This window comes from Globicephala melas, chromosome 13 (assembly GCF_963455315.2).
Source record: "Globicephala melas chromosome 13, mGloMel1.2, whole genome shotgun sequence".
NCBI lineage: Eukaryota > Metazoa > Chordata > Mammalia > Artiodactyla > Delphinidae > Globicephala > Globicephala melas.
In genome coordinates this window covers 49,621,079-49,647,913 of record NC_083326.1, presented here as the reverse complement: position 1 = coordinate 49,647,913, position 26,835 = coordinate 49,621,079, and the positions used below count along the sequence as shown (strand labels likewise).

The window sequence follows — 26,835 nt, the reverse complement described above, 5'->3', positions numbered from 1 at the left end:
CTCCAACCATATCTCACAGTTCTTTTTTTCTCCCACAGGACTTTAGGAATATCCTAAGCAGTTAGTAAATATTTGTTGATTGCCTGAAACAGGTACTTGCAAAATAGACTTAACTCATTTCAATAATAAAGACTAAAGAGCTTTATTTCAGTTCCCTTTAGAGACTGAAGAATCTGCTGATTCCATGTGCTGAGGCAGTGCAAATTCTAGAATAGCTTCATCTCTGTTGATCACCAGCGAGTTTACCAACAGAGATGATAGGAGTAAAAACTGGAACTAAATCTTTTAAACATTGTGCTTATTCCACTTCACAGCAAAATGGCCGTTACACCATTCAAGAGCTCACTGTTAAATAGCATAGGACTAAACAAACAGATAACATACAATAACATGCTGTCGTTGGTAAACACCATTTTTCCTATTAATAATATTTGTAAATGTAAACTGTAAGTATTGTAAAATTCTATTGTCCTTTTTAAGGAGCACATAGTTGGTGGCATCAGGTATATACCTTAACTGTTGACACACAACCATTAAAACTGTTAACCCACAAACTCTGTTCTAACCTGGAACTCCAACTCAGGATGAATAAACTTCCCTTGTCCCCACAGCCCGCCCTCTCTCTTCCCTGTCTTGAGTAAAACCTTAGTGTCCTCTGAGACTATTCATTTTTGTCTAGTGTGCAAGGCAGGGGAGAGGGTCTGTACTCTTTGCTCTCTCCAGTGCAGCTCCCAAAACATGATTCCTGCTGCCTCAGGAATACGGCTCTCCTCTGGCATCTCTGCCCATCCCGCTGTCACTGTCTCTAAGATTCCCTAGCAGCAGCATCTACCAACCCCTCTGGATTACAATCTTCACATCTTCTGAAGACCAGCACCTGCTCACACTCTTCCAATTCCACCCCAAGCCCTGCCATCTTGCTGGGTAATTTCAAGGCCCATGTGCATCACCCATCTAACACGCTGGCATTTTACCCTGCTCCCTTAAGCTTCCCGACCTCATCCTCACCATTGTTTCACTGTGGTTTCCTCTGATCTGGGAATAACCTGCATCTGCTCTACCCTTAAAACACTTAAGGAGTTCACTCACATTCTCTCTCTGAGGTGAAGTTCACTTAACATAAAATTAACCATTTCAAAGTGTAAAATTCAGTGGCATTGAACAGATTCACGATGTTGTGCAAGTATCAACTGATATCAAGTTCCAAAACAGTTTATCACCCCAAAAGAAAACCCTTTACCCGTTAAGCAGTCACTCCCCGTTTCCCTCCTCCCCACCCCATTCCCTGGCAACCACCAGTCTGATTTCTGTCTTCATTGATTTACCTATTCGGGATTTTTCTGGTCACTTTATGAAAATCTCCCTACAAAATACTGAATCAAAACTGTGCTTCCAATGCAGGGGGCGTGGGTTGGATTCCTGGTTGGGGAACCAAGATCCCACACGCTGCGGGGCGGGGCCAAAAGCAAAACCAAAAACAAACAAAACCTTTTATTATGCAGTTCTCTTTTTGCTCAAAGTTACATAACACATTTAAAAAATTTCACATTCCACGCCCCGCCTCCTTCCGACAACTGCAATAAAAACAAAATCCGACCGTCTTCTTCAGTCTCTCTAAACCTGACATTTTCTGTCTCCCATACCATCCCAGTTTAGAATTCACCCGGGAAATAATGCATGAACAGAGAGCCTGATTTGCTTGTTTATTTGTAGTTCACGCAGTCGAATTCCGTTCAACGAGATCCAGCCGCCCTCTCGGGCAACCGGTTAGGCGGTTCAGGGACAGGGTAGAGCCTGGCCAGCGGAAGCCACACCCATCCGCTGCTCTCCCGGGCAAGGGCGGTCGCCACCACCAGTCCCGAGCCCTGGGCAGCGACCGGAAGTGCGGTCCGCCGGGGGCGGGGAACGGTGACCCAACGCGGAGCCCGGGGCGGCGGCCAATCGGAAGCTAGCATTCCAGCGTGAAGGGCGGAAGAGAAGAGGTCTAGTTCCGGACGCGGCTGCCGCCGCCGCCGCTGTACCCGCCATCTGTCATCTCAGCTCCGGCACCAGCACCCCGTCGCCCCTACCCCGCTGCCTGTCTCCTCGGCGGAGGCTGCTTCCCGGTCCTGCCACCTTTCTGCTCTGTTCTCGTCGCTGACTTCTTCCCCCACATGGATCTGGTCGGAGTGGCATCCCCTGAGCCCGGGCCGGCAGCGGCCTGGGCACCCAGCAAGGTGAGTGGCGGTCGGGACTGACGTACCTGCCACAGTCGCCTGGGCTGGTCCTCTCGGAGGGCCCGGAGAGGGTGGCAGGCGCCGAAGCGGCTCCACAGGCGATTCGGGAAGTTCTGGGCGGGACCCTGACCACCTCGGAACGGGGGACGGGCGGCGAGGCTGCGGGGCTCGGGGTGGGAGAGGCAGGGAAGGGGCACAGGCTACCAAAGTCCACCCTGGGCGGTTTGGAGTCTCTGTCTAGTTTTACACCTTGGTTTCTCAACCTCTGTAACAAATATTTGGGCAGGACTCACTTAAAGGTGCTGACATTTGACGGAAAACAAGCACGAACTTGTTTTTCACCGGCCACATGAATCAGTCCAGTTATACACAGAAAGCCCGACAGAAAGGTGGTTTAGGAAGCTGTTTCCTTAACTTGGCAAGCGTGGTTATCCTACTTGGGCAGTTTCTTGTTTTTGAAGTAGTAAAAGATAAATCCAGGCGCACCCTCCCTCGGCTCCAGGCTGATTCTCAAGTGTTTACATACTGTTGAGACGGTTATGAAGTTCTCATTTACCTGGGTTTTAACGTTTAAGCTTTTCCCTGTAATGGCCACCTAAAATGTTTATTTCACATTTGGTTTCTGGTTTCAGGCTGCTGCTTTTCATGATACTTTCATTAGAAGGTTGAAAAGATTCTTTTGCTACTTTATGGAGGGTTTACTTGAAAGCAAAAGTGGGTCAATTGCGATTTTGTGTTCCTCAAATTAAGGTTGTGAAGGTTTTTTAACTTCATAATGGTTCTTTTTTGATTTAATGGACATATAACAACATATTTAAGGTGTACAGCATAATGATTCGATATGTGTATTTATTGCAAAATGCTCACCACAATAAGTCTAGTTAACATACAGGATTACAATTTTTTTTCTTGTGATGAGAACTTTTAAGGTTTACTGTCTTAGCAACTTTCAAATATATAGTACAGGATTATTAACTATAGTCACCATACTGTGCATGACATCTCATGCCTTATTTATTTTGCAGCTGGAAGTTTCTACCTTTTGACCACCTTTACCCATTTCATGCACTTCTTTACATGCTGACACAGAACATTTGTTCCATATAAAGGGTCACTCATGACTCTTACTAGATCTTCAGACTAGGTCTTAACAGAAAGTGGGGGAAATAAGTAGCTTTTAGGTAAAGCTTTTAGGTAAATTTTTATAAAAGTTCTCATACAACCGTAGAGAGAATCAAATATTCCATTGGCAAATGTGGTTACATCTATGTGTTACTTTGCGTATTTTTTTCTATCAAGGCTTTGTTTACAAGGCCAAGATCAGTAGACATAAAAGGATGAAATCAGTAGAGAGATACTAGTAAATATATACTTTACGTGTTAAATTCCTCCAGGTAAGCATCTGTAAAGCTTGTAAAAATGTCAGATAAAACAAACGTTGCTTAGAATACCTAACCTCAGAACAAACTTACAAAACGAATTCAGTAATAAAATATTTGATATCAGTCATATTTTCATTTAGGTGTACATCATCAGAACTATAAAATTTTATTTTCACTGTTCAACAAAAAATCATCTTGGGGTTTATTGGTGTTCTGTTGAGAAGACAGCATTTTCATAGGCAAAACAAATAGAAAGATGCTACAAGTATTAATCATTTCCTTCTCTAACCTCTTGAAAGACTGAAGTGATTATAGAAGCCTTTGTGGAGGAGGTAGAGGTTTGAGGAAAGTCTTGGAAAATGGAAAGAATATTAAAGGCTGGCAGTTCTCAAAACTTTTCCATCAGGACTTCTTTACACTCTTAAAAAACATTGAGGACTCCAAGAATTTTTGTTTATATTGGTTATATCTATTGATATTTGTCATATCAGAAATTAAAACTGAGATATTGAAAAAAATGTTTAAGTGATTATGTTAATATAAATAACATTTTTATATTTTAAAAAAACTATTTTCCAAAACAAAAAATTAGTGAAGAGTAGTATTGTTTCGTATTTTTGTAAATCTCTTTAATGTCTGACTTAATAGAAAACAGCTGGATTCTCATAGCTCCTTTTTTCTTCAATCTGTTGCAATATGTGTTAGTTGAAGTATATGATGAAAGTCTGTCCTAACAAATATGTAGATTATAGCAGGCATAATTGAAGATGGGTAATAAGAGCACGGTAGACGCACTAAGAACAAACTGAGTTAATCTCTAAAAATGCACATTTAAAAAAATATTGAAGTGTAGTTGATTTACAATTGTTGTGTTTAATTTCAGCTGTACAGCAAAGTGACTTAGTTACACATATACATACTTTTTTAAAAAATTTTATTTATTTTATTATTTTTGGCTGTGTTGGGTCTTCGTTGCTGCGTGCGGGCTTTCTCTAGTTGTGGTGAGCGGGGGCCACTCTTCGTTGCGGTGCGTGGGCTTCTCATTGCGGTGGCTTCTCTTGTTGCAGAGCACGGGCTCTAGGCGTGCGGGCTTCAGTAGTTGTGGTGCACGGGCTCAGTAGTTGTGGCTCATAGACTCTAGAGCGCAGGCTCAGTAGTTGTGGTGCACGGGCTTAGTTGCTCCGCGGCATGTGGGATCTTCCTGGACCAGGGCTCGAACCCATGTTCCCTGCATTGGCAGGTGGATTCTTAACCACTGCGCCACCAGGGAAGCCCAGCATACATTCTTTTTTATATTCTTTTCCTTTATGGTTTATCACAGGCTATTGAATATAATTCCCTGTGCTATACACAGTAGGACCTTGTTGTTTATCCATCCTACATATAATAGTTTAAAATGCACATTTATATCCTCAGCCTACTTACTACCTTTGAAAATTTTAGAAAACATAAGAATACACATGCACACATTCTAGTAGCCACCAGAGTGCTGCCATCATATCTGATACAGACTCTGGAAAACCTCACTCCACACTCTTGAGAGAATGAGAATGGGAAAGACAAAAACTATCTTAGAACTATTATGAGAATAATTTTGACCTCTTAGACACCCTGAAAGGGACTTGGGGTCCCCAGTTACAAAATCCCAAACTGCTGTTATGAACAAAGAATTTTAGGGAGTATTCCAAGCAGGGAGAATTGACAAACTGTAGGCAAAAGTCAGGAAGTATGTAGCTGTGTTGGAAAGAGCTGTAACAAATGGATTAGTGGTACTCCTCAAAACTGTCAAGGTCGCGGGCTTCCCTGGTGGTGCAGTGGTTGGGAGTCCGCCTGCCGATGCAGGGAACACGGGTTCGTGCCCCGGTCCGGGAGGATCCCACGTGCCGCGGAGCGGCTGGGTCCGTGGGCCATGGCCGCTGGGCCTGCGCGTCCGGAGCCTGTGCTCCGCAGCGGTGAGAGGCCCGCGTACCGCAAAACAAAACAAAACAAAACCCAAAAACAAAAAGCAAAACAAAAAAAAAACTGTCAAGGTCGCCAAAAACAAAGTCTGAGAAACTCAGAGCCAAGAGGAGCCTAAGGAGAGACATGATAGCTAAATGTTATATGGTATCCTGGAAGGTATCCTGGAATAGAAGAGGGACGTTAGGGGAAAACTAAGGAAATCTGAATGAAGTATGCACTTTAGTTAATAATAATGATTTGGTTCATTAATTGTGACAAATGTACAGTATTTATACGGGGAAGCTGGGTATGGGGTATCTGGGGACTCTCGATACAATCTTTGTGATTTTTCTGTAAATCTAAAAATACTCTAAAATTGAAAGTTTAAAAAAAAAAAAAAGATTAGTGTTGTTGTACAGACCCAGATCACGTTTTGCAGAGATCCTTGTTTTGAGAAGTAGAATTACCCACTTAAATATTTTGCCTAGATTATGTCTTCTACCTGCATGCATGAGCAGAAAAGGGACCTTTCTGTGGGGTTATGGTTCTGTTGACTTGCTTCAAGTTGAGGACTGAATTTTTTTTATTATGTGCCTCCTTCATGTTTGCTTTTTTTTTTTTTCAGTTTACTTGATCGTTTCCCCATAGTTGTGTGCAGTAAAACCTTAAAAAAAAAGTGGGATGGGCAGCTGGGGATGCATCTTTAGGAGTAGAAGGAAGGGGGAATGATTTCCCACTAGTCTGCAGCCAGCCAGATGTGGGAGAATGGTGGTTGTGATGACCCCAAGTTGCTGAGTTTAGTGGTGGCAGTTTCCCAGAGGAGAGGAAAACAAGGTTGGTGAGGGGTCTTCAGCAAACCGGAATCAGGGAGCTAGTGATGGGCTTGATAGATGTCATTTAAAGGAGAATAACTAACTGGAAAGGATTGTGTGGAGTTTCCCATCAGATCTTGATGCAGTGGGAAGTTTATGCTGGTCAAGGGAGTAGTGGGAAAGGACGTTGGATCGCTGGGATAGAGCAAGATGATGAAGGGCCTTTTACTCTTATCTCCTTAGATTTATTATTATTTGAACATTTGACAGAGTTTCTCTGTTCACAAGGAGTGTTTGACTTACTGAAGAGTTGCAAGATGACGACACAGGATTCCCCTCCATACACCCACTGGTGCCCATTTGTGGGAGGAGCCCCCAGTGCCTTTTCTAAGCCCCCCTCAGGGTGGTGAACCGCTTGTGCCTGTGGAGGACTGTCCCTGCCCAGCAGCTCTCCCTCCAGCCCAGAACATTTTATGGAGGGATTTTGGCTACTGGTTTGAAGAGTTTGGATTTGATTTCAAAGTATAGAAGTTGGCACACTTTCGGAAGTCTTTACTTATTTATCCCACCCAAGGAAATTGTCTCAGTGTGAGGTTGCCCAGCTGAGCCGGTCAGCAGAGGTGCAGGGAAGTACAGCTCTAGAGTCTGAGGCTCCGAGGAGCAAGGTCAGTAGGAGTGGGCAGTTAGGGTTTCTTGGTACCCTCTTGGTCTCTGCATGTTTCCCTTTCTGATTCAGTCTATCTTGGGGGTAGGTAAATCTCTGCCACAAAATAACACGGTTACTGCCTCTCATTTTTGCCTCTCCGAGAGATTTGCTGCTGGTGTTTTAACACCTTAGAATTGATTGACTGCTGGCAAGAGAGTAGAAGCATCAGAAGTGGGTGGGCAGGGACTTCCCTGGTGGTCCAGTGGTTAACACTCTGAGCTTCCACTGCAGGGGGCACGGATTCCATCCCAGATCAGGGAACTAAGATCCCATATGCCAGGTGGCACGGCCAAAAACAAAACAAAAGAAATGGGTGAGCAAAGCAGCTGACTGCAAGGTGGAGAGAAGGACTTTACAATAGGAGGGGTGTAGAAAGGCACCAGACCTCTACCGCTTAGGCACAGCCTGGCAGTTCCATGAGATATCTCCAGGTTTCCTTTTGGCACATCTTGTTCAGTAAATACTTGAATGCCTCGTTATGTCTGAAGCTGTACACTGGACTCTGAGAATGAGAAGACCTTGCCCTTCAAGGGGCTCTTGCTGTGTTGTGGCTGATGCATTTAACTATCTAATACTGTTATGGGAAGATAAAGGAAAGGATCTAATTTTGTCTGATAAAACTGAGATAACCCTATGGAAGAGCTGACACTTAATTGGGTGAAATAGAGAAGGAAGAAAAACCTTTGAGAGAGAAGGGGATGTGTGAGGGGTGAAAGGCGTGGAAGGGTGAAACTATGCCATATTTAGCATTTAATTAGTGTTGCCAGAGTCTAGGATAGGTGAGAGTCAAGCCTGGAAGGATAAATTAGGTCAAGCTGTGAAGGGCATTCCTTACTGAGAAATTTGGATTTTAGACTGCAGGCAGTACAGCAGTTTGCTTCTCCCATCCCAGGACAAGGTGTTTAGGGAAGCAGTATAGCAAAACACTCTTAAGCCCTACTGCCTTGGTTCAAATCTCAGCACTTCCATCAACAGTGTTATCTTGGGTTAAAAAACTTTTCTGTGTCTCAGTTTCTGAATCTATGAAATGGGGATGATATTGCAACTACTCCAGTGTGTCACTTAATCTATGTAAGTTAGGTGTATTTAGCCAATATAGAGAGTATCCCCGTGGTGCCTGTTATGCTACTGTTAGTCATTGCAAAATGTGATTGACAGTTCTGAGCTAGAGAATACAGTTATTTGCCTTTTGGAACCTGGACTTTGATCACACCAAGCATTTCTAGGTAAGAGGCAGCATTTTATCTTCTACCTAGAAGATGCAGAAGCAAGTCAGGAGAGTCATGTGGCCAAAAGATTAGCTATATTCTCAAGATTACAGACCTCAAAATCCTCACCAGGAGAGTGCTCAGTTGCTGACAAGATCTGAGTCAGTGGAAGTCATACCACACCATGAGGAAACCTTCCTGTTGTTTCCAGGCCTGGCCTTATACAAGGCCAGAACAGTTCTGCAATAGGCTAGTATAGGTGGGGGCTGGGGGCATCTCACCAGTCTCAGGGTGAGACTAGATAAAACTTGATTCTGATTCACTTAGGCATAAATATAATGATCATTTATCACCCTTATGTGCTTCACCCTAACAGTTTGAACCAAATAAATCCCTAAACCTCAACGTTATGGAACTTGAGCAAGGGTAAGTTGCCCAGTTATCCCTGGGAGTCACTCCAGCAGGCCCTTAGACCAACTAGAGGGCCTGTACTGGCTAGACTTGATTAAACAAATTTGTGGCCAAAACACTTACCGTTATATGCTATATTCTAAATTAGACTCTCAGTAATAGTTAAGCAATGAGTTTAGATTTTATCCTAAAGGCAGTGGGAGACATTAAAACAATAAAGAGCTTTAAGTAAGGAACTGAACCAATCAGATCTGCGTTTTAGAAAAACCATTACGCTGTGGTGTGGAGAATGGAAGCAAGCAGAAAGATGAGTTAGGAGGCTCTTACAGTAGCCCAGTGATGGGAGGATGATACCGGAAAGGGGATAGAGAGCTGGGCAGCTTCAAGAGATACTTAGACATCTTATTCAGTATTAACGGTCTTAATCACTAGACTATCAAATGGAATCATTTGCTGCTGCTAAGTAAAGCCTGCCCCCCTCAAAAATTAGGAATTGTGAAGTAAACCTACGGTTTGTACGTATTTCAAGAGGGCTGAGATAGTGATGCCATCGAGGAGGGCTGAGTGGCTGGCTGCTCTAGAAGAGTCTCACAGAGTATTACTTTGCTCTAGTAGTATTGTTTCAAGAATCTGTTTCTCAGCTTCCAAAGTTCAGAAATATAGGATTCATTGTTTGTTATTGCTGTTTTTATTTTCGCATATTCCAAGGTGTCTTGAAAGGGTCTGCCACACACTTTTTACATGTAGAAGACTTACTGCTTAAATTAGAAGGAAGTGTAACTTCTAAGTGGGCTTTGAATTGTGGTAGTTGGTATATAGCCTGTTCCTGTAAGAGGATCTACCCAGAAGCCAAACTATAAGCAGAAGGTTGCTTGGTGAGCATGGAATCAGAACAAGGGGCATTACATGAACTCATTGGCTAGTTGGTGATGCTAGAGTAGCCTGTGCTTCCCCTCAACTGTAAGGACATACCCACCAAGCAGGCTGGAGAGTGCTTTTGGCTGTCGTAGTTTAGGTTTATCTTTGATTAGATTTGAGCTGGGATATATTTTTCCTTTTAAGATGATTTCTGCAAAAAAGGTAAGCATTCCTTTTGAGTTGATTTAGATAGTCTAATTCTCAAAAGATAACCTTATTTCCAAGTTTGGAAAGTACTTTAAGTTCATTATTATGAATAGAATTGCCTTTTTTTTTATAGTGTCCATGGGCTACCCCTCAAAATACAATATCTTGTTCTTTGTCTGATGTAATGAGTGAACAGTTGGCTAAAGAATTGCAGCTGGAAGAAGAAGCTGCCGCTTTTCCTGAAGTTGTGTGAGTAAAATTCATAGAGACTCTACTTTATCTAGCAGCTTGTTATAACAGTCTTAGGATCTGATTAGTGATTGTCATGACAAATGATTCAGAAATACATTTAGAAAAGCAGTGCAATAGAAAGAGCACTGTTTTGGGAGTTCACTGATACATGGGTTTTGGTCCTAATTTTGTTACTAGTGTTCAGTATTATCTTGGGCAAACCACTCTGTTTCTCTGGGTTTTAGTCATTGCAACAGTTGAACTCTATTATCAAATAGATTAAAAAATAATGAAGTAGGGTACAGTTTTGATCAAATGTTTGTTGTTTATCTTTTCATATATATGTTAGCTCTCCTTTGATCAGAACACAGAACGAATGAATTTTGGGTCTGTTTGGTTTTTATTATAGGCCCTTTAGCTTTCTCTTGAAGCTCTCCTAATCCTAGTTGGTGCTTTCACAGGTGCCTGCTATTGGTCAGAGGGCAGCTGGGCAGAAGAGGGTGAAGGGTTTGGTAAAGTTCTTTTCCATTGTTTTTTCAATACAGTTAACACTGAAAAGGCACATCTCACCCATAACTGGTAGCGTCTCTTTACACAAGCACATTATATTAGTCTATACTGCCTTATTTTGAATAGCGTTGCTGAAGGACCATTTATTACTGGAGAAAACATTGACACTTCCAGTGACCTAATGCTGGCTCAGATGCTACAGATGGAATTTGACAGAGAATATGATGCACAGCTTAGGCGTGAAGAAAAAAAATTCAATGGAGATAGCAAAGGTACTATGACCTTATTGTGTCAACTCCATCGGGTGGTAGAAAATGCTTGTAATGTGCCCCTAAATAAATCTTCAACCATTTTTGCCTTTTAAGTTTCCATTTCCTTTGAAAATTATCGAAAAGTACATCCTTATGAAGACAGTGATAGCTCTGAAGATGAGGTTGACTGGCAGGATACTCGTGATGATCCCTACAGACCAGGTATCAGTGCTTTTATTTTCTGGGGGCATAGAATGGGGATGTAGGAAGACTAAGTATTTTATATTTGTCTTTGAATCTCATTTGGTAATTTACTATTAGATTCAAATATCTTTTTCAGATAATAGTGAATGCAGCAATTTAGTCTTTGCTATTTTTACATACTTGGCTTGTCTTAATCGCCTTTAGCAAAACCAGTTCCTACTCCCAAAAAGGGTTTTATTGGAAAAGGAAAAGACATTACCACCAAACATGATGAAGTAGTATGTGGGAGAAAGAATACAGCCAGAATGGAAAATGTAAGTTACAGAAGTATTACTCTGAATCAAAAGTTTTATTAGAATAAGTTAAAAACATAGCATTCTAAATACAGTATCTTTAAATTTCTAAAAATATCCTTCCTCCTTTCTAAGGATATTTTAGATGACAGTATAGCAACACCGTGGGAACTGAGCCACTAATGAGAATATAATGTACCTCAGAATAAAATCCTACATCAATATTAAGAAAACTAGTTTGATTTACATTGATTCTAAAATTAAGAAATGGTTCTTCTGAAACTAACATTTATTTTTCAGCATCTTATTTTCCATAAAATACCTGAGAAACAGATAACAATGGTGATTGGCGGTTAAGAATGGGAGATAAATATACTTTCTACTGTACACCCTGTTATAATTTTTGAATTTTTTATCTTGTGCCTGAACTACCCCTGCAAAATCAGAAACACAATGTAATTTTTAAAAAATAGGAGAGGGCTTCCCTGGTGGCACAGTGGTTGAGAGTCTGCCTGCCGATGCAGCGGACACAGGTTCGTGCCCGGGTCCGGGAAGATCCCACATGCCGCGGAGCGGCTGGGCCCGTGAGCCATCGCCGCTGAGCCTGCGCGTCCAGAGCCTGTGCTCCGCAACGGGAGAGGCCACGACAGTGAGAGGCCCGCGTACCGCAAAAAAAAAAAAAAAGGAGAAAAAGAAAAATGGCATTTTTTTCCTCCCTCGTAATTATCGTGGTTAATATAAAACATTTAGGCTCTAGAATACAAATACTTGTTAAGTAAACATATTCTAGAAATAATCCAGATCTGACTCTAGAACAACCCTGTCCAGTAGAACCTTCTGTGATAATAGAAATGTTCTGTGTCAGTGCTGTCTAATATGGCAGCCATATTCGACAATTGAGCACTTGAAATTTGGGTGGTACAACTGAGGAACTGAATTTTTAATTTTATTTTAATCAATTTAAATTTAAATATCCACATATAGCTAGTGGCTTCCGTATTGGACATAATTGTCACGGTGTGGGCATAGCTTGTGATTTTAACCCACTCTTCAAAAATAATTGACTATGAAAAACAATTTTTTTTTTGGTAAGATTTGGTATGATTTCGAAATATAATGTATCTTTGTCTGATATAAAAGCATAAGGTATTTTAACATATGTTCAAAGCATATGCTAAAATACCTTAGTTTTTAGATGTGTTTGGATGTTTTCTATGCATATAATAAACCTTCCCGGGGCTTCCCTGGTAGCGCAGTGGTTGAGAGTCCGCCTGCCGATGCAGGGGACACAGGTTCGTGCCCCGGTCCGGGAAGATCCCACATACCGCGGAGCCACTGGGCCCGTGAGCCATGGCCGCTGAGCCTGCGCGTCCGGAGCCTGTGCTCCGCAATGGGAGAGGCCACAACAGTGAGAGGCCCGCGTACTGCAAAAAAAAAAAAACATAAAAAATAAAAATAAACCTTCCCTTCCTTTGGGATACAGTTTCTTAAAAAGCCTTGTTTCCCTTTCTGTTGGGCTTACCAGTGAGTTATTTTGCTTTTTCCTCTGTAATACCTGTGGGTTCTGCTTTCATAGCATTATCATCTATTGAGTAGAAAACCCAATCCATGTAAAACTGATTTTCTCATTGTTTTTTTGTTTTCACTTCCCCATTTTAAAGTACTCAGATGCTAATTTTTCTTCTTCTTTTTGGCAGTTTGCACCTGGGTTTCAGGTAGGAGATGGAATTGGAATGGATTTAAAACTATCAAACCATGTTTTCAATGCTTTAAAACAACATGCCTACTCAGAAGAACGTCGAAGTGCCCGCCTCCATGAGAAGAAGGAGCATTCTACTGCAGTAAGTATGCTTAACGTTTTTGTTTCTGTTTTTTTAGTGGAAAGATTCATATTAGAAAACTTCATGTTCAGAGAAAAAACAAGATAAAACTTCATGTTTGATGTTTTTTTCATGAGATTGACTTTTCAAATCAAAGATGTAAATAAAACCCAAGTAGCTTTGCCATTTGACTTTTCAGATTTCATGTAGTGGTTATTAATCACTTATTCAAAACTAACATTTCAGTGGTCATAATTAATTTGGACTGTGTAGTTTACATTGCATATGAAAAGTTGTTTCCTATCATGATATATTTATAATAACTTAATAGTCTACAATGTTTTACCTTAACAAAGATAGTATATAATATCTGAGAATAATTTTTAAAACTTTAGAAAAACAAACTAATGGTAAGTACATTAGGAGAGCTATTTAAACTTTGGAGATAAAATTTTGACTAAACTAGAGTCTGATTTTTAATGGTTCTTTTAGATATTCACTTTCAAAGACATTAGAGTTACAGAAATGAATTGTATCTCGACAGCACTCTTTTAAGAGCCTGTTGTATATACACCTAGGTAAATTAATAATAAAGGTTAAAAAAAGTATATATTTTGAATGTTAGATACTAGAAATGGCTCAGAAAATGTTTTGTGATTACCAGTTATTTTCACTTACAGTGCTTTATCTTTTGTAGGAAAAAGCAGTTGATCCGAAGACACGTTTACTTCTGTATAAAATGGTCAACTGTGGAATGTTGGAGACAATCACTGGCTGTATTAGTACAGGAAAGGAATCTGTTGTCTTTCATGCATACGGAGGGAGGTAAATGAGCAAATTACAATACCATCATATCAACAAAAGCTTAGCCCCTTCTCCCTGATATTAATGGATTTATACAAAATCAAAGTTCATTCTGCATGGCAAACAGTTATTTTTAAAGTGTTATTGTAGGAGGTCTCAGCAATATAGGGATGTGTAAAGAAAAACACAACCAGGGGAGTTCCCTGGTGGTCTAGTGGTTAGTATTCAGCTCTTTCACTGCTGTGGCCCAGGTTCAATCCTTGGTCAGGGATCTGAGATCCTGCAAGCTGTGCAGTGCAGCCAAAAAAAACACAAAACCACAATCATCCCAATTCTGCCATCCAGAGATAACCATTAATAATTTTGTTGTAGACTCCTCCAGTCTTTTTTCTATGAATATATTATTTTTCACATTATTGTAATTATACCATAACATACAGGCAGCTGTAAGTGGCATAGCAAAATCTGAATCTGAGTTTGACTCAAAACCCACGTCTTTCCACTGTGGGACCCTTTGGTACCAGGTTGGGAGGGCCATACTTAGATCAGTTACCAATTCCTACCCTTTTAATAATGCTTTCATTATTTAAAGAAATGTCTTTAAAGATCATATGCCATTTTAGAGCTTACCCATTTTACTTTTGTTATGAGGGTTTAGTTGAGTAAAGGATGGTATGAGGAAGAGAAAAAATTTTAAACGTGGATGCTGTTGAGAGAACGTGCTTAAGCCAGGAATATGAAGTCATCTGGTTACTTAGCTTTGAAGTCTTACTAGTTCAGTAAGGCTTACTATCTCAGCTATTCCTTTACCTGAACATTATTTATAAACAAAAATGTTAAAATAGATTACAGATTATTCTAGTTTTTTTTAGGTTTAGAAGGTATTTATTTTATACTTAAGGGGATTCAAACAATTATTGGTCAAGTCCTTGTCTTTGTTTTTCTTAATTATTTAACTAGTCTCCCTTTCTAAATGAGACATATACATATAATCATGTATTGAATTATACTAAGTTCCGAAATGAAAGGGATAAAATGAATTTTAGGATAAAATGGCTCAACATTTTTCAAGCAACGTGATATGGAGCAATTTACTAAATGTCATTTAAAAACTGACCCTTACCTCGTAGGATTTTGTTGAGGGTAAGTGAAATCATGTTTTATAATAACTGGTATATATTAATTTTAGTAAACATTTATTTTTTTCTGGCTTTAAGCTCTGTTGCCCGCTTTCCAAATTTCAGTTGAGCGTTCCCTGAGACCAGGCAAACATAACTTAATTGCACAAATTATTTTAAAATGAAAGATTACTCATGGTAGAAATTAAACTGTACAGAAAGGATTAAAATGAAGGTAGCCTTCATCTTACCAGCTGTCGCCCCACAGGTTTTTCCTCTAAGGGCAACCACTATTAATAGTTTTTAGTCTAGCCTTCCAGAAATTTTTATGCATGTATTTCTTATTTTGTTTGTACAAAAGAAATTATATTCTGCATTCAGCATCTTCATTTTTCAGTTAATATATCTTATATCCTTTTATATTGCTGGTTTATATCATACCAGTTTTATAGTAGAACATTCTACTTTGTGAATATATAGGAATATCTTTGTACATATACTTTGGTGTGCTTTTGCAAATAAATCCTTAAGCTAAATTCCTAACATTTGAAATTTCTGGGGCAGAGACTACATGCATTTTTTTCCCCTTTCTGTTAAATAGTATAAGGTCTTATTGAATGGAGAGTATCAGATTTTGCTCACTGTTTGGGCCTCTGAGCTGGCTATTGTAGCAAGCAATGTTTCTTGATTTCTTTTATTTATTAAAAATTAAAGAAAAATTTTTTTCTTGTATGTCACACCAAAGACCAGAAATCTCAAATTTGTGTTTACATTTTAATGGTAGGGCAGTTGCAGTTTTCTCTACGAGCTAGTCACATCCTCAGGTTGCATACATTCTGAATGTCAGTAGGTATTACCAAATTGCCCTATGAGAAAGTTAACCAGTTTATGCTACCACCAGCAGTATGAGCCTGTTTCCCTCATCCTCATCAGTGCCTAGTCTTATCAAACAATACTTTTTTTGTCAGTGTGAAAGATGAAAAGTACCTTTTTAATATTTTGGTGTGCATTTAATTATGGTTAAGTTTTTTTTTTTTTGAGTGTATTGGCCTCTTAAGTTTCTTTTTCTTGTCAATTGCCTTGTTTAGCCTTTTCCATTTTCTGTTTTACTTAATGATGCTTTGATATAATGAATGAGCTCCCTTTCCTTCTGGTGGAATTGGTATTGCAATCTGTACTTTGGCATTTGTAAATTAGCAAAGCTAGAGAGCATTCGGTTTTCAGCAACTGAGAGTAAATATTTTTTAAAGTGTATGTTAGTTTTCTCTGCTACATAACAAATTACCACAGATTTAGCAACTTAAAACAACACCTATTTATTATCTCATGGTTCCTGTTGATCAGAAGTTCGGGCAGGCACGGCTTAGCTGGGTTCTCTGCTCAGGCTCTCCCAGGGCTGCAATCCACGTGTCAGCTGAGCTGCATTCCTTTCTGGACATGGGTTCCTATTCCCTTGGCACAGTTCAGTTCCCTGCAGCTGTACGACAGAGGTCTCTACTTTTTGGTTGGCTGTCAGCCAGGGGCTGCTCTCAGCTCCTAGAGGCCCCTGCAGGTCCTGGTCATGTAGCCCTTTCATACAGCAGGTTACTTCTTCAAAACCAGCGGGAGACTCTCTCCCTTCAGTCTACTGAGACTGAGTCTTAGACAATGGAATGTAATGCTGGGCACGACTATACCATCACCTTTGCCATATAATGTAAGCTATTCAAGGGAGTGGCTATCCCTCCCACACTCAAAGGGAGGGGCTTATACAGGGTTGTACACCAGGGGCTGGGATCTTGGGGGGCATTTTAAGTTCTGCCTGCCATAAAGCTCTTCTGGGTTCTGTCAGTCTCAGGTTGGCCAAGTAACAGTTGGCCAACAGTTATTTGAATAGTAATATGTTCTAGATTTTTCAGGGAATAAGTGTATAACATGTTTTCTGTTGTCAAAGAGCTTATGGTATAGCCAAGAGGAGAACGTTACAGTAAGAACCGTTATGGTCCATTAAAGATAATACATAATAGAGTACACAGTTAGACAAGTGAGACCTCAGGATAGGAATAGAGAACAGAAGAAGATCATTGCCGGTCACATTCAAGGAAGAGGTCATGATGAAGTTGGATCTCAACCTGGATTTTAAAAATAGATTTAAAAAAAAAAAAAAAGACAACCCTCCCCACCCCCCAGTACTGAGTGCAAAAAGCTAGTTGCAGAATATATACAGTATACCATCTATTTAAATTTTTAGTTATACAGAATGTAACATACATGGTTTTTTTAAAATGTATGTTTGTGGATACTTACGTATGTGTGTGTATCTTTTTAAAAAGACTAGAAGGGTACTATTCATGATTGTGATTGTCTCTAAAGAGTTGGAATGGGGACGGAAACTACCAGGGATGGTAAATAATCAAAAGGAACTTCAGCTTTATCTGTAAAGTTTAATTCTTTTTAAAAAAAAAAAAAAAGTGGGGTGGGGGAGGGGTGCTGAAAATGGGAGGATTGAAATTTAGGCGATGAGACTTGTCAATGAGGAAATTAGAAGGTATATATGTAGAGGTAATAAGATGTAAAATTGTGTAAGCAAACCAAAAATTGGTAAGGAGGACCTTAAAAGCTAGGCAGAGGGATGTGTAATTTAGTGAGAAACACAGAAGTTTTTTTAGTAAGAGAATGACGAGATTAATCTTACAAATTAGATTTTATCCTAGAGACCTTCCAAGTTAGGGATCTCCTAAGTGGTGTTTTTTTTTTTTTTTTTTTTGTGGTGCGCGGGCCTCTCACTGTTGTGGCCTCTCCCGTTGCGGAGCACAGGCTCCAGACACACAGGCCCAGCGGCCATGGCTCACGGGCCCAGCCGCTCCGCGGCATGTGGGATCTTCCTGGACTGGGGCATGAACCCGTGTCCCCTGCATCGGCAGGTGGACTCTCAACCACTGCGCCACCAGGGAAGCCCCAGTGGTGTTTTTGATAGGGCCTCATCTACCTACGGTTAAATTATTTCAGTGACAGGAAACTTACCATCTCAAAATCCAAAGACGTTTATTATAACATCTTTAAATTATTGGGAATTTTTTCCTTGTAAAGGATCTCTAGGCTGTCTCCCTGAAAATTGGTTCATTCATTCACCAAGTATTTGTGCAACTTCCGTGTTCCAGGCTCTTCTAGGTGCTGGGGCTACAACAATGTATGGTACAAGGACGGTCCCTGCTCTGCTCTCACAGAATGTGCTTCCTCCCCACCCCTCCCTTCAGTCCCCTTCCAGGACTATCAGATATGTGCTACGCAAATAGATAAAATAGGGTGATGTCATAGTGACTGGTTGACTGCTTTTTATCTGTAGGACAGGGGAACCTCTGATGAAGGTTTCCAAGGTGAGGTGTGTGTCGAAGGTGAGAGTGGACAGTCTGTGCTGTTGGATTGGATGTGTGGTGTGAGAGGATAGATTCTTGGCTAGAGCAGCTGGGTGGTACCATTTACTGAGGTGAGAGACTGGGGATAGGCAGGTTTAGGGTACAGTTATCAGGAATTCTGTTTTGGGCATGATATGTTTGAGATGCCTTCTCGACATCCAACTGAAGTCAAGTAGGGATGAGATAAATGGGCCTGAACTTCTGGAGAAAGTCAAGACTAAGGATAGAAATGTAGCAGTTATCTGTATTTAGATGATATCTAAAGCCATGGAGCTGTCACACTTCTTAGGTAGAGAAGGCAGTTAGGAAGAGAGGGCGTTACTTAGAACCAGTTAGAGTTTGTACTGTAGCCTTCTGAGGCTACCTGGAGGAGGAGGAGTCTGCTGGGAAAATATGGTCCCAGAAGGAGGGGATTGGGAGTTTGAGTCAGATTCTGTGCTCTAGATATAGTTCCTTTCTTTTCCAGACTAACATCCCTTCAGAGGTTCAAAGGTAAATCTTGTCTCTCCTTCCACCTTCCCCCTTTGGTTCGCACTGCCACCACCATGGTTCAGACCCTCTCAGTGGCTCGCTGTTGTGGGACTGTTGAATTAGCATCCTAAGCATCGTCTAGACTCTTTTGCTCCCTTCCATTGAGTTTTGCCTCTGAACCATCCCGGGCAGACCATAGCCTATTTTAAAGTGTATAGGTCTTCATTGTTCCTCAAGTTTAATTCCATAGTCATTAAATGAAGATTATATTATGGGTTGTTGAAAACTGTTGAGAATTTATTTGAAAGTGTGTTTTATTAAAAAAGCTAAAACCTAGGGTTTTCTTAAGACCTCAAACTTGAAGGCTTAAAAAAAAACCAACCCAAGACTTGACATTCTCAGAGAAGGCAGATCCACTTTCATGTCATAAAATCTTTATTTTGAAATTGTTTTGTTATCTGGCGACTTGAACTGACTTAATGTTTGTTTCTTCCACTTAGCATGGAGGATGAAAAGGAAGATAGTAAAGTTATACCTACAGAATGTGCCATCAAGGTATTTAAAACAACCCTTAATGAGTTTAAGAATCGTGACAAATATATTAAAGATGATTTCAGGTTTAAAGATCGCTTCAGTAAACTAAATCCACGTAAGATCATCCGCATGTGGGCAGAAAAAGAAATGCACAATCTCACAAGGTAAAGAAAATCATCGTGCTAGAAGTCATCTTGGGTGATCACCTGTTTGTATTAGGCCTACCAGCCAGGCAAAAAACCCACACTTTCTTTCAAATTCATTTATAGAAAGTATGAAAGGCCTTGAAATTCTAGTGCTTAAGGAGAGTTTCTGTAAGAAAACATTTCCATGTATATAACCTGAATTCATACTTGTAGGATGAAAAATCCATTTTGTTTTTCTTTCCTCAGTAAAGTTTGAGGGAAATTAAGTCATTTTCAACTGCAGATATTTTGTCATATATCTAAACGCTATCTTTTCCAGTTTCCCGTTAGGCATATTACAAATAATGATTTCCTTTTTTGTTTCAGAACATGTTTATTCCATCTAATGTTTGTTCATTTGGTGAGGGCAGGGTTTTACCAGTCAAATTGCATTTTGCTTTAATTTATTAGACTTGTTTCTCAATTCTCTACGCAGAATTTATCAAGGAATTTGCTTTGTCAACCAAGAAATTAATAATCTTTTTTACATACAAACCTGCCCACATCTGAACCGTGAAAGCTTTTAATTTTAGTTTGTTTTTCCTGAAGATGTTTGCTTTCAAAAGTAATTATCTATATTTATTAGCTGCAAAAGTCTTCTACTTAGTAGGACTTCTAATTAGAATAATTTCCTAAGAGGTCTTGCTGTCCTCCGATCTCTTTTCTGGATTACTAAGATCTCATCACTGCCTTTCTTAAAATTTTTCAGCGGCTCCCATAGTCTTTAGTGTAAAGTTCAAAGTCATCTTGCGATGTGGAGCCTGCCTGTCTCTGTAGCCTAAACCCACATTGCCCTTCCTCCTACTCATGATCCAGCTGCGTTGATTTATACACACTCCCCGCATGGACTGTGCTCCTGGACTCCTCTGTGCATCTCCACAGCATCTCCCCACAGTTGGAACCTGGCTAATTCCTATTTGCCTGCTTCTTCCTTGATGCCTCCTACCCCCACCTCTGCCAGTACATGTACCACATTGCGCTGTAATCATCTCCTCACTTGTCTGTTGTTTTCACCAGGCCGCAGGCTCCATGAGGGCAGAGGCTGTTCTTACTGCCTTTGCCTTCCAACATTCCCCAGATTACAACATAGTCCCCCCTCATTGCAGGACCTTGTTAGATATTTGTTGAATAAATGAAATTTCCTCTCCTTCTGATCTTCACATTCTTAATCATTTCTTTCTGTATAGAATGCAGAGAGCTGGAATTCCTTGTCCAACAGTTGTGCTACTAAAGAAACACATTTTGGTTATGTCTTTTATTGGCTATGATCAAGTTCCAGCCCCTAAATTGAAAGAAGTAAAGCTCAGCAGTGAAGAAATGAAAGAAGCCTACTATCAAACTCTTCATGTAAGTTGTGCCTTTCAGACCATTCACACACCAGCTTTAAACAATATTTCCTCTAAACTAAAAAATAAATGCCTAAAATAGTACTATTTTAAGGTGATATAACGAGGAAAAACTGAAGTTTGTGAAAGAATGTTAATATTGAAGAATTGTCTTTATATCAATATGCGTATGTCTTGAGTTGTTTTAGGAAAATCTTAGTGGAGAAAGTGAGGGCTCAGTTGTTAGCATTAATGACATAGAAGCCAGAAGCTATTATTGACAAAACTTCATTAACTAAAACTTGATGTTACTATATTTAGCAGATATAGTGCCTCAGTAGTTTGTGTGCCTTTTTGAAACAGTGAAGGGAAATACCTTTCCTGTTGGGGAATTAGAGGGAAGCAGATTTGGTCAATGAAAGTAAGTGATGATGAAAAGAAGGTAGTAAGGGGTGGTTTCTCCATCTGTGCAGGCATTAGAGTTGGGAGGCACTTGTCAGGAGTCTTGAGGAAGCTATTTATGCTTTGGGACAGCAACCAAATTCAGTCTGGGGTCCTTCAAGCTTAAGAAATGCTCCTCATATTGTTGTTGTTCCTCTGTATTGTCTTTTTTTTTTGGTCTTAATTGAATAGTGGAGAAACATGTTTTTTTGTTTATTTATTTATCTATGGCTGCGTTGGGTCTTCGTTGCTGAGCACGGGCTTTCTGTAGTTGCAGTGAGTGGGGGCCACTCTTCATTGCGGTGCGTGGGCTTCTCATTGCGGTGGCTTCTCTTGTTGCAGAGCACAGGCTGTAGGCACGTGGGCTTCAGTAGTTGTGGCTCGTGGGCTCTAGAGCGCAGGCTCAGTAGTTGTGGCGCACAGGCTTAGTTGCTCCGCGGCATGTGGGATCTTCCGGGACCAGGGCTCGAACACATGTCCTCTGCATTGGCAGGCAGATTCTTAACCGCTGCGCCATCAGGGAAGTCCAAAACATATGTTTTTAAAACAGTCTCTGCGTGGAACTCTTATATCATGCGGCAGTTGATGTGAATATGAACGTATTATCCAAATTAATTTTTTAAGATATAGTTAGATAATCCAACTTTCTCTGCCTTCAGTTGGAAAACATTCAAAGAAAATTAAGCCTACTTTTCTGGCTTCTTTTGGCTGTGGGGTGGCTGGGGCAGAGATTAAGTAGTGATGTGCCCTTCCTATTTGATTCTATTAAAGCTGGGAAACAAAGCATTAATGCTGATTTCTACTATGAGGCTAGGGGTCACCATCAGTCATGAATATATAATGCCGCTTAATTAAGAAGAATACTTCTTTCCCACTCTGTCTGGCAGGAAGTACTTTTTACCTTGGAGTTGTATACACTCCATAGAGCTCTCAGAGGGATGTTTGCCCTGTTATGAAGGATAAGCCTAGGTCCCCTGGTTAGTGACCATAGCTGTCTTACGTATGTGGGATTCCAGGACTACCCTTTGGTCTCCTGATCTCATTGCTGTCACATGGATAGGGAAGTAGAGTGTCATGTGCTCTTCCCTTCCATTGTCTCACTGTGCTCACACCCTCCTTCAGGGTAGAAAAAAAACACAAAAAACCAGTCCTAGACTGTACAAAGAAGAAGTAAGTTCTTTACCCTGGTTTTGCTCTTTATGGAAAATATTGGGTGACATAGACATTTTAGTTGTGTAGGTAAATTAGAATTGTTCCTTCATTTTCTAAATGTCTGCCTTGCCTCCTTACAGTTGATGCAGCAGTTATATAATGAGTGTAAGCTCGTACATGCCGACCTCAGTGAGTACAACATGCTGTGGCACGCTGGGAAGGTGAGGAGCATTTTGTTAACGTTCAGGTTAAGTGACTTGATGTAAATTACTGAAGGTACAGAAATCACTGTGCTCTATATTTAAATAGGTCTGGTTGATAGACGTCAGTCAGTCTGTAGAACCAACCCATCCTCATGGCCTGGAGTTCTTGTTCCGTGACTGTAGGAATGTCTCACAGGTAGGCATGTAAACTAACTGTCTTTTTTATGGGCTATAACATATTCAAACATTTTTCTCACTCCTAAGGCAAGTAAGATGATTGTATTCTTAGAAATTAAAGGAAGAGTTTAGTTAACTGGTTGCTTTCAAGGTAAAGAGACAAAGATTGATTTGTCAGATTTCATTTTTTGCAAGAATTTGATTGCATGCCCCACATTTGGGCCACTGAATTAAATTTCCAAGAGAGTAAGTTTTTATTTTGGTTCTAAATATTTAAGCAGTCAAGTAGACATTTAATATATGCACAGTGCTTTAAGGGAAGCTGGCCTGAAGCAAGCCTGCATGCTTACTGCCATTGTTATTATACTAAAAGAATAGTTTTCCTAGTGGTATAGTCTGACCACATTCTCTGAGGCAGAGTGAACAGATTAGGGAAGGTAAAACTCAGTAATCACAGAGTTGGGAAGCATTTGTTTGCTGTTTCTAAAGGAAATGAATTGTCAGCAACAGATTCAGATAGAGATGATCTTCCTAAATATGACAGAACAACTTTATTTTGGAAATACTTTCTGAGCCTACTGGAAAATGTTAATTCATGGGATTTAGTGATTATTTTGTGTCTGCTCATTCAAAGCAACACCAAGCAATTTTACATATACCACTCATACATAGCTATGGAAGGTGCAATATGACAAACTTACTAAGTCTAGACGACAGCCCAGATGTGTGAGAGGACAGTAAGCAAGTAAAACCTGAGTGTCGTTATACTTGAATTGGAAACATCTGTAGCTTAAAAATTATGGAAGGAATTCACTGGCGTTTTACAAGTACACTATTCCCTGTTTTTTGTTGTTGTTGTTGTTTCTAGGAGAACCTTGCTAATAAGTCTACTGACTTTCTTATATTTCTTTACTAGTTTTTCCAGAAAGGAGGCATAAAGGAAGCCCTTAGTGAACGAGAACTCTTCAATGCCGTTTCAGGTTTAAACATCTCAGCAGATAATGAAGCTGAGTTCTTAGCTGAGGTAAGTGTTACAAGGCTGTTTTTCACCTTGCTGTTAGTGGGGACCTGGATAGAGTAGATAATGAAAACCAGAGCTAAGTTTATCCTCTCATCCCCTCAAAAACAAAATTAATTAGAGATTTTTCCTTTCTTGAGATACTGTTTTTGATCCTTCTTTTCCAGGCTTAAACCCTAGGATAAACATAACAGCAGAACACTTCTTCAAGAAGTTCATAGTTTGGTTGAGATGGACAAATAACACATTTCCAGTATATGCCTTTTTCCCTGACCGGTGAACACTCTGGGTGACACAAAAAGCAGTAACACTTGGTCCCTGCCTGCCTTTAACTGAATACAGAGATTCAGCAGTGGCCATCCTTGGAAATACCCAGTCATTACAATATGGACCTACAGAACAATACAATAATAATAAAAAAAAATACCTCCGGGGAAGTTCTCTGAAAATTGAACAAAAACTGAAAAGTGAAACAGCAGCTAATTATTCCCAGCAACCTGCCAAAGCAGAGAATGATTATAGAATCTGTTCCAGAAATCCCCATATTGACTTGAATTTGGCCAAGCTGTGCTGGAGTCTAAGGCCAGAAGTGAAGTAACAGGAAGATGGTAAATCCAGCCTTTAGTTCAGTACAGTTGCTCTGTACAGTTACTGGGTGTTACTGCTGTTGAATCAACTTTGGAATTTCCCTTTTCTTGTTCCCTGAAAGCTGTATAGGTTATATAGTAAAACATATCTGATGCCAATTGCTAGCTTGATAAAGACACTAAACATCAACCCTGGTAATGGCATCAAGTAAAAACATACATGTATGTGACCCACTGTAATATGTGTCACACACTGTAATTCTAATTCAAGGCCAATGTCGTTAGGAATGACCTAGTTTTAAGAGAGTAAAAATACTGGTTCAATCTCAAGCATAATTGCTGTGAAGTAGGATTTTGACAAATGGATTTAATATATTAATTTTATAGATAGAAGCTTTGGAGAAAATGAATGAAGATCACGTTCAGAAGAATGGAAGGAAAGCTGCTTCATTTTTGAAAGATGATGGAGGTCCGCCAGTGTTATACAACGAATAGCACTAATATCCACTGCTTTCAGTGTTAACACAGTGGTGATTGTCAGCTGCCATTAGCAAATGAAGTTATGGGTGACTTGAAATACCAAAACATGAGGAATGTACAATGGTGCTTCTGTGCTTTTTTTCCCTTGTAACCCATATGCCAGGTATGTGGAATTTTTAGCTCAGCATTGAGAGACTGAAATGTCAACTACCTCTCATGATATGAATAGGATAATATAATTCTTAACAGCTACAGGTTATCTAGCTGAAATCAACCTGATTTTAAGGATTTGTGGCATAAAATGTTTGATGAGAATTTTTAACATTTCCAAATACGGGAGGAAGGGACAGATGTGTTTACAAGGGAGGCTTTTATTACAACTTACTTGCTTTTTTCACCTCCCTGTTTTGTGTTGCGTCTTTCCTCATATATTTTATTTACCTAAAATTAGCCCTTCTCAATTCTTTTTCCAGACTGTGACCATGATTCTAAAGGAAAATTTCTTCTCTTTAGTAGCTGATATAAATGGAAATTTGGTTTCAGAATGGCTGACAGAAATAGACATAAGCAAAGTACTTTTTTTGGTATATCTTGAATTATGAACTGAATTCTTCTTTTCCACACTCACATGCAAGGAAAGGCATCATCGGTTTCTGAAAGAGATAAATATATAAGTACTTTTCAACTATCCAAATTTTTTAAATTTAACTTTCAGCTTTTCTACATTTAGGTGAAATAGTTAGGATGTAACTCACGGTGCAGCTGCTCTGCATTTATAATGAAAATGTAAATTATCTAGAAGGACAGAATGGAATCTTTAACCATGTTTGACATATTTAATGAAGTCAGTGAAACAAAGTTCAGTTTACGTTTCACTCAAACTATATACTTACTAATTGATTTTGAGAGAAATATAGCAAGCTAATTAGAAACATTATATCATCAAATGATGAAAAGTATGTATAAAACAAGTTGAGTACCAAATTAAACAACTAATTTGAACTATCTGGCCTAACTTTTAATAATGTTTAGTACTGGCTGGACTCCACTTCTTAATGCAGCCAAAGTACATTGGCTTTGTTAGGATTGAAGCTCATTCACTGCAACAGAATCATTCCTCCTATTGTTGGAATCAGATTGGAATCACTAAAGACCTAACCTTTCTGTCTGGTAATAGAAAGTAAAAATCTGAACTTTGCCCTTGAAAGCTTCTACATTAAAATTATTTAAAAATGCCAAATATATTCTTTCTAGAAAAATAGTTTTGTTTCTGTTGTATAACTTCTAATTGCATTTCAGAGAAGTGTGATTTGGGGTACTCATTACGTTTCTGAAATGTTTACCACTATGAAAGAAATATTTAGATGACTGGTGATTATTGGCTTTACAGAAGTTTCAAAGAACTAATTTTAAAAACAGTTAACCATTAAATTTTGTTTTGTTTTGTTTTCTGACATACTCTGACGGTAGCAGCAAACTGTTGCTGTGTGGCGTTCTTGGAGTGTGCTGTGAACATGCTTCTTAAGAAATTAAAAACGAAGAGATCATTTTAGATTTGGTTCTCTGTGTGGATTCTTCCTGTTCCTTGGAAGTATTAACTTATGTCCTGGCACCAGGTTACCCCTTCTGTTTAAGTTAAACAGTGCTATTTTCAGCAGTTTTTTTTCCTCTCAACTTCCCATCTTTAGATTTCACTTTTAAATGACCTACTTCACATTACAAACAGGTTTTTCCTCATATAGATCAGTGAGTAAATTTTTCACACAGTGGAAAAAGAAAGTGGAAAATATTGATTTGCTAAATAGTCAAATACAGATGGGGGAAAAAATGGAAATAAGCATATTTTGTTTCATTTTAATGGAAGTGGATATATGAATATCTATAAGATAAATTAT

At 39.6% G+C, this 26,835-nt stretch overlaps 1 protein-coding gene across 1 annotated transcript; it reads left to right on the top strand.

The window, feature by feature from the left end:
* Positions 1-2,000: 2,000 nt before the first annotated feature.
* RIOK3 (RIO kinase 3) lies at positions 2,001-26,494 on the top strand. Its single transcript, XM_030842654.2, has 13 exons — positions 2,001-2,216; positions 9,875-9,990; positions 10,609-10,754; positions 10,848-10,955; positions 11,142-11,251; positions 12,928-13,071; positions 13,748-13,875; positions 19,339-19,536; positions 20,745-20,904; positions 22,616-22,696; positions 22,785-22,874; positions 23,772-23,879; positions 24,848-26,494. Exons 1-13 carry the CDS (start codon positions 2,154-2,156, stop codon positions 24,953-24,955), a joined length of 1,560 nt encoding a protein of 519 aa, XP_030698514.1. The 5' UTR covers positions 2,001-2,153; the 3' UTR covers positions 24,956-26,494.
* The last annotated feature ends 341 nt before the right edge of the window (positions 26,495-26,835 follow it).